We start from the raw sequence: 14,551 nt of genomic DNA on the forward strand, positions 1-14,551 counted from the left end.
CTGTTTACTAAAATCTTGCATTGCTAATTCTTAGTAGCTGCAGCATGTTGGGGCATTTGCCTACTGCCGTCATAACCTCTGTGAATTAAGTTTAAATTTAAAAATCCTGCATCACTGACTTACTGCTGCAGTCCTAAGATCGGGTACAGTGGCACAGTGCTACAGTGCTGTTTATCATGCAGGAGTAGGTAACACAGGAGATACTGCATACATTTAGGGCTGCACCACATGCATGCTTGCAATGCGCGATTCTGTTTGTATGTATGTGCGCTCTGGTGTGAGGTAACGTTGAGTGTTTTCACACCTCGACCTAATGCATACAGCCTCAGGCACTCACAGTTAGAGCAGCTTTAGTGTTAGACAATATCATCATGGCTACATGGGCAACAGGAGAACAGTTAACCCTGAGGTTGAGTGGTGTCACACAGTGCATTAGGCCAGCAATATTGAGGACTCTACACTTGGGTTTAGCACTCAATCTGTCGTAAGAGGTTCTGTTTGTGTTTTTTTGTAAATGGGAAGTCAGTATTATCTGTGACTTTCTAACGTGAGAGCTGAAAAAGACAAAGAAATACCCATAATGCCACAGGATAACTATAATGATTTGAGCTACATATGCAGTTACCTGATAAAAATAAGTGTTTGTGGTACTCTAGCCAGAAAGTTCCAGCAAAACACACAGATATCTGTCAGTTTTTTATGAGAATGCAGCTGCACTTTTCTGTCCATTTCTCATATGTGTGCAGCTTCGCTCCGCGAACAGACGTACGAACAGAGAACTAAGGGTAACAGACTTGGGTGTGGATCACTTGCATATTCCTTGAAGGCCTGTAGTCGTACGGTGGCTAACCAAACAGTCTTATGGAGATAATATGGGAGGTGGAACAGTTAGGCAGCCTAAATACTCAGATGCCAGTCAGTTTAACAGCGGCTTGCCTTGACACCTTTCCTCATGAGCTTAGCACTACGTAGGTAGGTCAGAGGGATGATGCAACACCTCTGGACATCCACAAATACACAGAGAGAGACACTGAATATGCACACGTATTTTCAGATAACCAGTTAAACTGACACACTTTTGTTGAACTGTGAAAACAAAAATAAAATAATATGACAGGAGCAATGCTTTGAATGCCATCCTTCTGCAGTAAGGCTCACTAGACATTCAAACAGAATAGCTTTTAGAATCAGCAGATTCTATGTCCACCATGTCCACCCCCACCCCGCCCCCACTGTGAGCGCACCCCTACTGTCCCAAGATCCTGCCCGGTCTGGAACAGTTCAATCACTAATCAAACATATTTGATATTTTCCCCAGAAGTGTTGCCAAGTAAGTGGCTGACTACGTTCATTTGATGCTCTGAATAAAATCAAGATGTAAGTTCAAGTTGGTTGGGGCATATATGAGTAGAATCTTCATCTTGAAGATTAGGGGACCATTTGCAACTTTAAACAATATTTTTCCTGCAAAATGCAGAAAGAATGAGACTTGACTGAAACATATTTTTTATTTATTTATTTTATGTGGGGAGGCCTACATGAGCAAAACAGTCGTGCAAGAATGATAAAAGATCTCCACCACTGGTATTGCTGTCATCAGTACACATGTTTAAAAATACAGGTTATCCGGTGTGGCTATAGGCAGTCGGTACCAGGTGCTTCAACTAAGTTGAGCACATACATCCAGTTTAATAATCAGTTTCAGGACAAACAGGGAACAAAAATAACAGTTAAATAATTTATCTGCTCCTGCTGTTTCTGTTTGTTGACATCAGCCTGATATCAGCAGAGAGCTACCTGGCAAGTAGCGAGAGACTGGACAAAGTAGAATCTACCCACTGTCAACTACGTTACCTTTCAACTAAAAATAACCTTTTGTGCATGTCGTAATAATTTGATTTTCGTTCTGTGACATTTTTCACATCACGCAAAAACAATATTTAAATTAATGGAATTAATTATTCGAGGTAGGGTAACAATCTGACATATTTACCCCTCTATAGCATCAGCACAGCAGATTGCAAAATGGTGACAGTGGTAACATTAATGGTGCCATCAAGCGAGACCTGCATTTATACTAAGCATTAACCAGTAACTCTTATCAACAGTGTATGCTATAGAGATGTGTTACCCAAAACAGAGAGCAGCACCATAAATTTTAAAGAGGACGGTGTGACTGGTGGTTGGTCAACTTTGAAGTGCATTCCCACATGGAACTAACCCCCTGCACCCCTGCCCTCACACCCTTCTAGTTACTACCGGCAACCTCCATTTGGCATCTTTCTCTTTGAAGAGGAATAATGTGTTTAGCTTAGAGCTGCTCTAGCCTGAGGGGGAAGGAAAATAGAGGAGGGGGGAAAGAGAGAGAGAGAGCCAGAGGGGAAAAAGAGGAAAAACGTGAAAATGGAGAAAAAGATAGTTCATGTAGGAGAGAGAGAAATTTGATTAGAATTTAAGAGATCAGGGGGGAAGAGAACCTTGATGGTCAATCTGAATGACCATAAATGTATGGCTCTGAAGGAGTGAACAGGCACTATACAATAACTACAGTGTTACTACAGAGTTATTACATGATTAGTATAACCTTAGAGTAGTTTTGACCTGTAGCCCCTCAATCATAACGTCTCTTCTCAATTTCAGATTACTTCAACATGCTGAAGTAGAGGTGCAGGTTGCGGTTACTGACCAAATAAAGAAAAATATTCTACAAAGTTACACCACTGTCTACTATGTTGAATCTTCACTATAAACACTGCAGAGACTACTGTTATTGAAAGTCTTCACATCTCTTTGAGAAGTACACAGATGGTGTAACCCTGTGGATGGGTCAAATGCAGGTAGTGGGTGTGTGTGTGTATGTGTGGGTAAGTTACCAAAGAACAGGAGTGTTTCCATGTATTAATTTGTTGTAACCATGTGTTTTTTGTTTTTTTTGTTTTTTTTGGGGGGGGTTGTTAAAGTACTCCTAGCAACAAATGTGTGTGTGTAAAGAAACAACTGTGCCTTGGCACCTGTCTCCCTCAGTCCAGGGACAGATGAAGTTTAAACTGCATGGACAGCTTGCAGGACAACTTTCAATCGCTTGGAAAAATCTCAGTCTCTGCCCTCTGTGCACATGACATTACATGACACACACAAATGTACATTCATATGAAATATAACATGACACTGTGTGCAGTCAGCATGACGAAAGCATGCAATACCCACTTTACATCCATGTCAACACAGGCAGTCTAAGCAGCGGCTGCCACCACATGTCTGCATGCATGTACCTTCCTGACATCTCCCCAATCCCAACAACCCGCCTCAGGCCCAGAGTAACCCAAGACCAGAGAGCAAGACATGCTAGAACAGAGCCAGAGAACAGCTCTCATCCTCAGGCTGTCTCTCAGCTTAAGTAGCACAGACACGCCCACCATATGCTAAGAGCAGCGTAGCGCAAAACATCAACTTCATTATGTGTTAAGTGACTATTTTAATATAACAGCATTGTCACTGTGGAATCCTTATGCAAGCATATGTCTATGTATATCGTCTCCACTGCAATGACACAAGGGCAAAATTTTACAGTGTGGTAAGAAACCTTTAGCCATGATTTTTCTACCAAAAGAATCAAAGATACTCGGGTGCAAAGAGTTAAAAAGTCAAAGGGGCAGAGCTGCAGGGACAAGTCCTGCTGTTAGCCTGATGCCCTGCCAACTATCTGAAGGAGGCCTCACCTGGGCCAAGACACAGCAAACCAAAACAGGCCATACCATAAAGAGCACACCAATTACTTATTTTCATCAAGCCAAACTGATGAAGAAAAATCATTAATAATCTCTCTTGTTTTTGTAGTTCTGATCCTGCCTTTCTCAACACAAGCACAAAGTAGTTCCATAGAAAGAAGCTCTGCTCAAGAAGTGAACTTACCGGCAGCATTGCTGGGTAGTAAAGCCCCATCATTGTCTGATCTAGAGGAACAACTGCTGGCCAGCTCTCCACTTTCCCGTTCCTTCTTTTCTCTCCTTCTCTCTGCGTCTCTATTTCTCCTCCTGTTCCTCCTCTCCTCTGTTTGTGCTCTAGGACCATGAGCTGACGATGGCTTCAGTCCACGTCTGTCTCACACATTCAAATTCTCCCTCGTTCACTCCCTCTTCCTCCTCCCTCTCTTTGCCGGTGTCCCTTCTTCCACTTCTCCAGCACGCAAGACTCGTCTGCCTGTCACTCTCTGCCTCTCTTTTCTTCGTCTCCCTGGCCCTGATGCTGTGATCCCCCCGGGCCTTTCTGTCTCTCTCCTCCTGACAGCCTGAGTCTCTTCTCTCCTCCACTCTCTCTCTTGTCTTTGCTCTGCGTCTGTCATTCACACACTCGCGTTACATGTCCTGCTGCTCCCCCTGCTTCCTCTTGTTCCCGCCCCTCTTTAAAAACTTTCCCTCCCTCTCAGTCTCAGTCCCTCCTATTCATCAAAGCATCCATCCTTCCATGTAGCCATCTAGCCCTGTGTCTGGATGGAGTCAGAAAGCTTTTGTTGCTGTCTCCTCAAACCCCTGGAGAGAGAAAAGGAACAGGAAGGAAGGGATGCTGTCTTCTATCCACGCACTGCCTCAAAGTACAGAACACGAAGGCGAACCCCACTGCATTGCAGCTTTTTTTGATGATTTATTTATTGCGTGGCAGCCTGTCAGCTCCAAAAAACAGTGGTAGGATAGGCCAGCCGGTAGTCAGCTAGGTAGCTAGCTGCGTGGGTAGGCTCCTAGATCACCATCTCTTTGCTGCAGCTGCCTTCATCGCACAGATGGAAGTCTTACAAAACTGAGGGAGCGCCAGCCCCGATTCCAGTATCTAAACCTCAACCTGAACACGAATCTGTATCACGCTGCATTGCACCTTTTTCTTCTGGCTCGGGCTCAGTTCCTTCACTTCCCACCACTGTATTGTTAGGAGGCGCTTAATTTGCAGAGATGAGAGTGCAGTTCCTTGCACTGCATTTTCATTTGGGAGGGACTGAACTCTGCGGAAAAAAAGCCCTGATGCCAACTTTTAGACATCTGCTGAGTCTGGCTAGAACTGGGTCCAGAGGGATGGAGGGAGGGCAACCTAAGTGATTCGAAGTGGTAGGCCGAAATGGGGCAAATGAAGGGAGCTGGGCCGGAGTAGGGGGCAGAGGGGCAGTGGATGCAAGCAAGAGATAACGGGATAGGGAGATAAATGGATAGAGGGCTGGGTGAAAAGAAGAGCTCGGGATGACAGGATTAGGGCTGTAAATGAGAAGGATGAGAGGATGAATAGGGGATGATCTGAGGATTAAGCACACAGACTGAACACAGAGATAAACACACGCAGGCACACACAAACACATGCACATAATATACACACAGATGTGCTATGGTTATATTCATGCTACTGCTACACCTTGGCTGACACACAAACACACATGAATTTAAATTAAAAAGGCTATATCCACCCCACACTCATTGGCTAATTCAAACAAAGGCCTGCCTTTTCAAACACAGCATCAACAGATAATCAATAGCTCAAGATTAACTATTCTAAAGAACATATTCTAAACAACATTTTCAGGAAAACTCCAATTTCTTATGTGAAGGTTATGGCCTGATTTAAATATTGCTATTGCTAAAAGGTAAATATTGCTTGAGCGTTCAGTCTCTGTGGATTGTCTGTATGTGTTTGTGTGTGTGTATGTATGTATGTATGTATGTGTGTATGTGTGTATGTGTGCGTGCGTGCATGCGTGCGTGCGTGTTGTTAGCCCTGATCATTTCTGTGACCTAAACAGCAGGAGACGGACATGTATGGTCCCACAGGTCAGAACGGCCATGCACACACACACTGCCACACACACATTTACCCCTCACAGTGCACAGCAGCAGGGAACCACAGGAGCCTGTCACCGTTTAACTAACTCATATTGACACGAGCAGACCTACAGGCAGTTCAAATATGCATACATAACATAAGACAGAGGCATTACCAAGACAAATGTACTGCAGCAATGAACAAGCCAATCCGTCTAAGCTAGGCTTGGCTAGCTCCATTTGCATGATAACCAGCAGCTAGTGTGCCGGAGACTCCTAATATATGTGCTCAAGGGCAGAATACATTGGCAGGGACGACTTTTAAATCATTTATAAAACAAATGCAGCAGTGTGCACTGGCTCTGAATTTAACAGATGACAAGGAGGACTTCAGACGTACAGCAGATCAGTGTTCTCTGCCCAGGTGTTTTACAAGCAGATAAGCCTAGCAGGCGAGAGCCACGACAGGAATACACGTTTGCTCTAACTGAGCTGCTAACTATTGTATGATTTTGTGCCCTGCAGGCAAGCCATCTTAAATAACTTGCTTCCATTTTTGTTTCACCTCTGCTCCACTTCTCTGCCTCATCCTCTTATTGCTCTCTTGCCTTTAATCTCTCACACAATCGTTATTTTTTGTTGTCTGGTCAACACACAGACAGAAGTAAGTGAATACTGCACACAATGGAAGGAAATTGAAATCTACATATAATTAACTTCAAACCTGAAAACCAAATTGTTACATCATGGGCCTCCTTCTCAAACTCTCAGGGAGCTGTATTCCCATGAAATGAGATACTGAGGGTAGAGCAGGATTTGAGAATCAAGCAGAGTAGACGACGGGGGGAAGAATACGAGAGGGGATGAGGCCTATGAGAATCTCCCATGTTGTGATGTGGGGAGGGAGGCTGGGGGCAAGCAGACACACAGACCAACACTCCCCTCCTGTGGCACTGCCAGAGAGCTGCACATCCTAGACACAGACTGGAGACACGTGCGCGTGCACACACACACACACACACATGCACACACACACGCACACGGGCACACACACGTGCGCGCACACACACACACACACACACACAAAGAAAAGGGTGCAAGTGCGCAGGCTCTCAGATATAGAGGCCTTTCTCCTAAATACACTCAAATGGGGTTTGCGCATGCATAAACACACACATATCCACACATGAGCACTGAGCTGGTTTGAGCAGTTCAATGTGCTCTGCTGCTTGGAGGTAGATAAGAAAATAGTCAGCTACCCTGCCGCTGCGCTGCACACATAAGGCACTCATTACCGAGAGCAATATGCATGGAGAGACACTTAGAATAAGAAAGAGACTGAGAGAGGCATAAAGGGAAAGTATGAGAGGATAGGAACGGTATTGTGAAACAGTGCTGCATGTGAAGCGTTCACAGCTTAGTTTAAAGAAGGTGGTAGCATAACTACCAGTTCGTCTTTCATCAATTCTTCTAATAGCCATCAATTATAAGCTGCCACAGGCAGTAGCAGAACTTCACAATAATCCGGATAAGGATAATTATTTATAGTAAAACAGAATGCATCCTGCTGGGTGACAACACTAAGTTCACCTGGGAAAGAAGATTTAAGAGTTGGTTTCTAAAATGTGCATTATACTGTGTACAAAAATGTCTCACTTATATTCCAAAATTGAGGGGAACTAGAGTACAGCTATGCTGAAGGGCCATACTTTTTTCAGTGGATACCTTCTTTGAACAAGCAGCATTGGATCAAATGGACTTGACCAATTCTCTTTTACCTTTAAAGGTTGTTCAAAAGGAATGTGTGTCTGAAAACTAGCAAACCTCAAGTTATTCAAGGATTGTTATTTACATTATTTTTAAATTCATTGTTACATGGGTTTGCAAGCAGTCACTAATCTCTTACCTGAGTGTGAGATGGGTATCCATGGAAACCGGGGTTTAAAGGCTCATTGTTCTGCAAGAGACAACAGGAAGGAAGAGAGTGGAGTAAGTGGATTGGCTTTTGAAAAATGAGTGGATGCAGTATGATGGTCCAAAACTTTTACATTTCAGGTGAAATGCACTCTCTGACAAAAATCTCCACCTGGCTTGGGTTCAAACTAATGAAAGAAAAATAATATACATAAATTGAAAAATTGGTTTTGGAGTTTTTCACTACTACTCAAACAATTTTTACAGCCTTAAAATACATCCAAACATTAGTTTGGTGCTGTTGTTTTTCAATGTCCAGGATTATAAAAAAACAAAACAAAAAGTCAGTCAGTAACAGAGAAAAGTTCAAACAAGGACAGAGGACACTTCCCTGTAGAAAAAAGACTGAGGAGTGAATTAAGTTAACATTTAACAGTCCATGTGGATACAGTGACTGGTAAACCGTCACTGTAGGTTACCCAGCTTTCATATCCGGCTAACCAATCAAAATCCACTAGCAGAGTGAGTGCCCCTACCCCTCATCGACCCTGCCCCAGAAACCAGCGGTGTGGTTAATTGCTCTGTAATTAATTTTAATTAGATTATTTCTGTCTCTCTCCCCTTTCTTTTCTCTGTGACTATTATTTTCTTCTTCCAAACAATGGCTCCTCCGAGAGAGGAGCCATTGTTTGGTGTAGAGCTAGGTGAGGAGGAGGCAAAATAAAAAAGACAGAAAGACAAAGAGACGAAAGGAGGGAGCAGGAGGAGGACTGGAACAATAGAGAAAGTTAACCAAATGATGATATTTTGACAGCAGTGACAGAGATGACACCGGCACCATCTAGCCTGCTGGCCAGCCTTGCAGAGAAAACATGACCGCCTAGTGAGACTCAGAGGCATGAGTCTGAGTCTCACTAGGCAAGAAGAGAAAGGGGGGGCAGGAGAAGGAGGAGAAGAGAGAGGACGAGGGAAGGTCTGAGGAGGTAAAAGAAATAAAGATGTGTGTGTGTGCATATGTGTTGGGGGATGGGGGATGGGGTCTTAAGAAGTGCTGATGTTTTCATTGCATTTAACCTGCAGGACTGAAGAGCAGACAAAAAAAAATTTCAAATAAATGTGCTGCTGTCCCATCGCCTGAGTGTGCTTCTCCATTCAGCAAACAGGTCAAGTGTGGGCCGTGTAATGCCGCAGCGATGAGAATGGCAGAGTTGGTGTCTCAAGAGTGTCAACAGTGTTAACCTCCTGGCCCTGACCTCGAGCTGCCTGTTGCAGAAATCACTTCCTGATAGTATTCATCCAGCCAATCAAGGGCAAGAGTCTGAGACAGAGGGGCGAAAGCAACAACAAACTGACACACAGTTTGTCTAACCATTCAGGCATACAGCTATTAAGCTGATCCCGAAGAGCTAGCTTAAATACATTACAACTCTGTGTGAGATTTGGGCTTGGAGATATGGAGGCTAAGTCCAAAAACAGATGTGGTATGATGTATGGACAACTGAAGAAGGGGAAGGAGTGTCTAGACAGCGTGGACTAGTGGGAAGCCGAGGGGGAATGAAAGTATGAGGTTAAAAAAAAATGGACCAGATGTAAAGAATAGGTAAGAACGAGAAAGAAATATTTTTCTTTTGATGGTCAATGTGAAGACTAAATGCTGACTGAGTGTGAGTGTTTGTGTCCACACTCGGGCCCTTCCTCCCTTTCCCTTGTCTGAAACAACCCTTTCTTTGTCTCAACTCTCCACTTCCTGTTTCATCTGGAACCAATTTCCCCCTCGTGCCTCGTCCCCAGGGGGAACACTCTCCTTGGTGTGCCACATTTACAGGGGAATGGACTGGCTCATATTCAGAAACACACTGACTGTGTAGAAGCTGCTGGTACTCGACACAGCACAGATGGATATGCAGTATAAGGGCGCTGTTCAGAGCAGAACCTCAAGTCTACAAAGCCTTGGGCAATGTCGATGGGAATGAGAAAACTCTTCCCATTTTAAATAAAAAGAGTTGCATGTTGGGAGTTACCAACACTGCACTGCATTTCAAATAGGACAGAGCTGTGGATTTAGTGCAGCAAAAACAGGAGCTTATGTTTGTTTAGTGTTTGTGCTATATCCATTCAGTGGTGGTGGACTACCAAAGCAGCTCAAGAAATCTGATAAATCTGTATATTACCACAAAATACATACAGTTACGGGTGATTTAACTGTTGACAATCTGTGTTTTTAAATCACATTTACAGTCAAAGTAAGGGTGTAGGCACCGCACTGGCAACAAAAACTGGGAGGAAAACTGGAATGCAAGTGAAATGTAAACCAAAATTATCCCCAACTGTCAAATTATAGAGTCAGTGTTCTACAGTGGACAGAGTGGAAAGAAGAAAGGGAAAGAGGAGGAGTTTAAGAACAGGAGGAGGGAGAGAGGGAAGCAACATCTGGAATCAATCTGTCCGCAGGAGAGGAGGGAGGGAGTGGGCTAGCTGGAAGAAGGAAGGACAGAGGAGAGAGAAAGAAGAAAAGAAAGAACAGAATGAGATGAAAATAAGGGCAGAGACAGACACACAAAGGAGGAAGAAGAATGTGGGGAATAAGAACGATCAAAGCCAAGAAAGGGGAGAGAAATATAAAGCAGTAAAACATTTGCAAAAGGGAGACAATGAGTCATATGTGAAGAATGCCATGTGATTTATATTTTCTTAAGGGGTGGGGGAGGGGATTGGGGGTCTGAACTTGATACCTAGTTTTCAGACACACTCGTTTACTCACACTCACACTAAAGCACGCACATACACTCCCTTTCCCATATGGCATTGCTTTTAAGTATATAACATGCCTGTGTATCTTGAAAAGTATACAAAGGCACTTACATTTATGCCTGCCATACTTTTTAAAATAAATAAATGAAAAAATTAACACAGCGCACTGAACTAATCCTGTCCAGGTTGAAAGCTGGGCTTTCATACTGCACTTTTGCAAGTTTCCATTAAGTCAATTCCATACAGTTAGTGAGCGAGGAGGAGCCTTTGAAGGCGCCGGCTGGCTGACTGAGTGCTTCAGACTGCACTGGCAGGGATCAGCAAAAGCACAAAAAACCAGTCACACAAACATAAACACACACACTCTCTCTCTCTCTCTCTCTCTCTCTCTCTCTCTCTCCCTCTCTCTCCCTCCCTCTCTCTCTCTGTCTCCCTCCCTCTCTCCCTCCCTCTCCCTCTCCCTCTCTCTGAATCTGCGGAGGGCAAAGCTAAAGGGCGTCTCTCTTGTTTATTTTCTCTCTCTCTGACTGGCTATTTTAGGAGAAGGAAAGAAGTTGGGGAGTTGCTGGAGCAAATGGGAAGAAAGCATGCGAAAAAAAAGGAGCAGCAGTGGTGAAGGAAGGCAAAATGACATGAGGTCAACAGATGGTGAGAGGGGAGGGAGACAGTGGGAGGAGGGGAGCGGGGTAATTTAAGGGGGCTGCTGCAGGCATCCAGTGGTCCCTAACAGAACAGCGTGAGGAGTTTGACTGTGCCAGTCTTTGGCTTTATGGTCTCAATCATATCACAAACGTAAGAAAAGTCCCACCTGCTACTACCAATACATCATTACTACAAAAAAAAAAAAAAAATCACAATTGACTGTGGATTGCTCTGGCTCACCTATATCAACAAGAGTAAAATTACTTTTAACAGCCACGCAAACATTTGTAAGACTAAAACCACCTTCATTAAAACTCAGCTCAAGATTATCAACTCCATTCGAGAGACGCAAAACCACAACCAATATGGTGCGTAGATTTCAGTCATTCATCAAGTGTTATCTACAGAGGATTCTTGGTAATCACTGAGTCAATATATGAGCAAACTCGAAACTTTATGAAGTCAACAAATCACAAGTGAGGAGGAAAAACTGGAGATGAATGGGGCACACTCAGAGAATAAAACAGTGCCACCATATAATGCTGAAGCTGAAGGAGAAGGAATCAACACAACACGCCGGAGGACAGAGGACAGAAATGATGGATTGCTTTGTCAATGTGCTATACTCCGAAAGGTATATCACAGCCAAAAGATGAAGCTGAAAATGACAAACGCAATGGAGATAGTGAAATATGCGGGGACATAAAGACAGACAAAGACAGGTAAGAGGAAGGATAGAAAGACAAGATGAATTGCAAGTATCCCCTAAGACTGAAGGTTTAGTTCTTATGACAGCAACTTTTTCAGACCATGTAGCCCAAAATGTGCAGACAGAATGGCACAGTTATGAGTTTTTGTTTCTGTTTTTTGTTTTTGTACTTTCTAAAAGAGTAGGAATTTTGGAAACTTCTGATATGAACTGGATACAAGTTATTTTTTCCAATCCTGACACTAACAAAACATGTGGCTCTAGGGCATTTACTGGTTGGGTTTATTGATGACTGTTTCCTCTTATCTGACTGTGTGGTCTACATACCAGCAGTCGCACACATTCGCCTCTGCTTGGGCTGCATTATTTTTTAAATGTTTGTGGTGTCCGTAAGGTTTACTGGACAAATGTCTAATTTGTGATTTGACAAACTGGAATTAGCTCCTCATTCCCTCGACTATGTCTCTTTATCACAAAGTAAATCCGGGAATGTGAAGACAATATCTTGGGGCACTGAATGTGATACATACACAATGTTGGTGGTCTCTGAGCCATATGCAATTACAGCACATTTAGATGGAAAAGTACAATTCAGTTAATTTAAGAATCACATCTCTACGCACTTTATTTTTTTTTCTTCTGCTCAATGTTCAGTCCTGGCCAATGATATTAGATATTTCATGTGCATAAGCATATAATAATATCAACATCAAATAAATATTATAAATATAAAAAGCGCAATTTGGAATTGCAGAAGACCATTGATAAGGACCAATAAAGCTCTTAAGTACTCACAGCACTGGCAAATTAACTTGCCTGTTTCTGATACTTTTAATCACATGCCCTTTGTGGAATAAACATCTTTTACTGTGAGCAAAAATACCCGTAATGTGACACTTCAATACCTGTGATTAATCCTTAACTAACATTATGGTAACTTTTTTATTTATTACATTTCACAGTATTTAGAAGTTTCATTTCATTTAAAAAGTGAGATGCTGTGTGCATTTTTTTATTTTTTATTTTTTGCCCTGTAACTTCCACCAATATACTGCACAGGCTGATTCATTGTTTTCTGTCAGATCTAATTATTTCAGTTTATCAAGGCAAAGCATTTAGTGCACCATGGGCATGCATTATGTTACAATGGCTAACAAATGAAAGTGGAACAAATGTATATTTCAGTTTTTCATTTTATGCTGTACCAGATTGTCAGTGATATACTGTATTTAATGACATCTTGGATCAGTACTCAGCATCAAATGATTCACTTAATAAAGTATTTGGACTCAGTATTAGACATGGTTCATAGCTGATCTTAAAGAGGACAAGCATCTCACACACAACTTAATGGATCCAGGTAAACTTCACAAATGAATTTTCATTATTTATGACACTGAGGCAGCTGTGACAATAATGTGGCAGCCCTACACAGACGACCCCATGTAAGGGAAACACTGAATTGACATTTCACTCTGTGTGTGGGTGGAGATGGGAGCAGATATGACAGTTTGGGGGCAGCATTGGGGTGGAGGCATGTAGGGTGGGGGAGTGGTGACATGATGACCATAAAGGGCAAGTTAACATTCGAGTATCATGTTAGGAGCTTAAAACGCTGCACTAAACAGTAAAGAGAGAACAACAGAGAGAGAGAGAGAGATCTAATCTATGTTTTTTCTTTTTATGAATGGAGCCTTTCCTCTCTTCCTCTCTCAATCTTATTATTCCTTTATGCTTTGGGATTACAGCTGGTGCGCTTGTGCAAATAACGCACAGTGAACTAAACTGAACACACACTGAAAGAAAGAGAGAAAGAGAGAAAATATGAGTTGAGCAACTTTGTCTGGAGAATTTTCAGCTTATCGTTGCCAGTTCAAAAGTCAAGGGTGACTTCACTGCTGTGCTAAAGCTCAAAGTTTAACAGCAATCATTAAACAGCAGCAGAGAGCATAATGGAAGACCAAGTAGGATTGTATAAGACCCTTTGTAACACATATTAACACACATCAGTACGGGCTGAACACACAACCTAACCCACCTCTTCTGCCTCTCTGTAATACTGTTTCCCTTCTGTGGTTATTTCTTGTTTTCTGTGAATAATTCAGGCTGCTGACTTCTAAAGGATATTTAGACTTTTAGTCTATAGGTAAATATTGGCTCTCTGGGTTCATGCACGACTAGTTACTACTGTAGTTACTGACTAGGGGCACCAATCAATGATTATTTAAATTCAATCAATCTATTTAATATTTTGCAATCCTGTGACTTTTAACTCAGAAATAATGACAAATCCCAAATTATTAGACATCAAACCGATGTCTTAGAGTTGTGTAGTTTGTCTGATTAGTCAAATGAAAGTTAAGTGATTTCCAAGTATATGAAACTAAATGCTGTATCCAGCCAAATGTTTGACATGACTACTTGATCAATGATTTAAATAATTAATAAATTATTAAAAGTGTCATGAATTTTATTCAATTGGATGTAAAAAAAAAAATACAAATGCTGTGTGGGCTTAGATTTTAGGATTATTATCAATTAATTTTCATTATTGATTAATCTGTAGATTACATTCTCAATTAATCTTTTAATGTACTAAATGTGAAAAAAAATTGCTCACAGCCCAAGATGGCATCTTCAAACTTTCACTAACCAATAGTCCAAAATTCAATGATATTCAGTCTATGGTGATGTCAAATCATCACAATGGAGGAACAGAATGAAGTGAATATTTGGC

General features: G+C 42.2%; 1 protein-coding gene across 5 annotated transcripts in view; it reads right to left on the bottom strand.

The window, feature by feature from the left end:
• The window catches only part of LOC120783877 (RNA binding protein fox-1 homolog 2-like), a 43,650-nt gene that overhangs the window by 24,974 nt on the left and 4,125 nt on the right, over positions 1 to 14,551 (bottom strand). For 4 of the 5 annotated variants that reach the window (XM_040117221.1, XM_040117231.1, XM_040117214.1 and 1 more), the window contains one exon: positions 7,705 to 7,755. In XM_040117221.1, coding sequence (XP_039973155.1) covers positions 7,705 to 7,755 — 51 coding nt within the window. Of the gene's footprint in view, positions 1 to 3,912; positions 4,375 to 7,704; positions 7,756 to 14,551 lie in introns of those variants that run through there. The other variant, XM_040117240.1, reaches the window with a different exon arrangement.

Source organism: Xiphias gladius, chromosome 3 (genome assembly GCF_016859285.1).
Source record: "Xiphias gladius isolate SHS-SW01 ecotype Sanya breed wild chromosome 3, ASM1685928v1, whole genome shotgun sequence".
NCBI lineage: Eukaryota > Metazoa > Chordata > Actinopteri > Istiophoriformes > Xiphiidae > Xiphias > Xiphias gladius.